General features: G+C 38.0%; 1 protein-coding gene across 1 annotated transcript in view; it reads left to right on the top strand.

The window, feature by feature from the left end:
- men1 (menin 1) overlaps window positions 1-2,593 on the top strand; it is a 16,703-nt gene that overhangs the window by 7,234 nt on the left and 6,876 nt on the right. The window contains exon 4 of the mRNA XM_015401632.1: window positions 1,989-2,094. Within this exon, the coding sequence (XP_015257118.1) occupies window positions 1,989-2,094 (106 nt within the window). The remainder of the gene's footprint in view (window positions 1-1,988; window positions 2,095-2,593) is intronic.

Consider the following 2,593-nt stretch of genomic DNA (forward strand, 5'->3'; position numbering starts at 1 on the left):
CCTCCCATTCTACTTTTAGAAATTCTAGGTGGTTGTTGCTTAGAATAAAAGACCAAATATCTGCTATTTTGTTTTATTAATTCATGAAAATCTCCTGGAAGGGTGTCCTCACCCATGAATGTTAAATTGTCGGCCTGTTTTTGGGGTAAAAAGTTCGGTTTAGACTCAGAGAGTCAGGAATGTCGACGTAAACATTGAAACATCAGTAACCATCTCACTGTGGCGGCGTAGGTAGGTACCGCTGTGGCGTCTGATTGCTTAAAGCGTGTGTGCCAAATCCCATTGGCTGATTTCTTTATTTTTTTACTTCCTATTTGCTGTTTATTTGCAAGATTGAATCATTACAGATGAATTAAAGTGGGCAGAAAATTGTGACATAACCACTTTATTACCAAACGTCTCCTGTCAGAATATGTGGGACCGGCAGGTGACCCCATGTAGAAAACTGTGGACCATCCAGTCCATCTGGTCTGCTTTTATCGGATAACTGTTTCCATTTATAGAAATGGCCAAAAACGCAGTCACATGGTGTTTCATCCACACGCATTTCAAATGGGGCTTTAAAATTTCTAAAACATGTTTCTAAATTATTTCTAACAAGTTTGTTTTTATAGCTGTGTAAACAATTAAAATGAGATTTAAAATTCCACCCAAAAGGTATTCATTTTAGCCCCGCCCCCTAATGGTTGCCATCATTGGAAACTAGAGGCTCAGATCTTTCCAAGGAGGGGTCAGAGGTCACTGTGAGACCATTTCAGGTGATGTAACCGGCATGCGTTACATCAGCTGCTCTGTTATTCTTATTTTCAATTCAGTTTGGTATTATTGGTAAATTTTAATGAAACAACAGCTAAATCTTAGGAGCAAAGGCTTTTATCTTATGCAGAAGGTCTCCAATAATGGAAATCAGGATATTTGCCTGTTCAGATTCCCTTTTATGAGTGAAAAAAAATGCATTTTTGCACATTTGGCATCACTTTACTAAAATCCCATTTCCTCCTAACACACTGCCCACTAAACCCTCTATGGAACAAACAGCCTTCAGCTTATTAAGTCCAAATTTGCTTGGGTTATAGTCAAGATGTGGATCTATAAAGTCTGAGGTTCATCCAGAGTTTCAAATGGGCTTTCATGGTGTTTTACAGCGTTTATTTTTCTTTGTTTAATCACCTAAAACAGGGTTCCCGCAAGCCCTTAAAAAGTCTTGAATTTAACTCTCCTTATGCTGTAGGAACCCTGTGTAAATCAGACATGGCTACATTTAAAATAGTGGTTCCACCTGAAAGATGCCGTTCTATCAGACAAATAAAAAACACCAGTATTTCCAATTTATAGTTTAGGAGCTGGACTTGCTTTAATCCACATGTGGAATTTCTTCTAAGACCCTCTGGGTTTAAGGGATTAAGAAATCTTCTTATCTCTACATTTGATGCCAAACGATTCAGGTTCTAGTTTCCATCAGCAGGGGGCGTAGTTGTGCAGTCAGACTGTCTAAAAAGCCAATAGAAATGTTGCATTGTGGGAAAGCAAACATTTAGAGGCGGTTGTTAGGTAGTTCCGCCTCATCAACACAAGGTGGCGGTAAAAGCCAACTCATCACTCCTGCAGATTTCTGTATTTTTAACAGATGGATTCAAATTAAAGCCTTGTTGGCATCCAAGTTAAAGTGGATAAATTAATTATTTAATCCTCGGTTGTGTTTTTTTTTTAAATTATCTTTCGTTTTATTGAACGGCTCATGACACCAGAGCTTTCAGACTGGCGAGACTCGTTGTGACGCTCCGCCCAGTTCGTTTGATCCAGGAAACGTTCATCCTCCTCGTTCATGAGCTGCAGCTATTAATACCAGCGCCACACCGACGCACACATTCCCTCTCAGTTAGTCGCTTCCTTTTTCCTGCTCTCCCATTGTTCCTCTGCTTCGGCTCCACAATCGCAGGGAAACATGGAACCTGGACTCGTTTCATGTTTTTTCTCCTCTTATCCAGGGATATGCGACCTTCGGCTCTTTGTGACGCCCGACGTGGCTGAAATGATAGGGAACCAGTTCATGTTTGTAAATATGAAGAAATGCTGCAGGTTAAAGGATTTCTGGTAAAGATTCTCAGTCATACAGGTCATATTCATTTAAAAAAAAGTAAAAAGAACAATCCACTGGACATCGCTGGAGTATTAAGACTCTAAAACACTGCAAAAACGATCTCAAAATGAGTAAAAATGTCTCAAATTAAGTGTATTTACCCTTAATTTGAGCAGGTTAATAGGATGATTTGCCAATGGAATGAGTATTTTTACTCTTAAAATAAGCTATCTAGATATTATGCACTTGAAATAAGACAATGCAATTATTTTAAGTATAAATCGTCTTGTTCCATTGGCAAAATGTCTCACTTCAATCCTTATTTCAAGAAAAAATGCACTTATTAAGAAAAAAGGACTTATTTATGTTTTATTTATTTGCAGTGAACATGCTTTAGCTGACAGACGACCCACTACACTGCAAAAACCATCTAGAAATAAGTACAAAATTTCTTAAAATAAGTGTATTTACCCTTAATTTTAGTAGGTAAATAAGATGATTTGCCAATGAAAT

This window comes from Cyprinodon variegatus, unplaced genomic scaffold (genome assembly GCF_000732505.1).
Source record: "Cyprinodon variegatus isolate N-32 unplaced genomic scaffold, C_variegatus-1.0 Scaffold1241, whole genome shotgun sequence".
Classification (NCBI taxonomy): domain Eukaryota; kingdom Metazoa; phylum Chordata; class Actinopteri; order Cyprinodontiformes; family Cyprinodontidae; genus Cyprinodon; species Cyprinodon variegatus.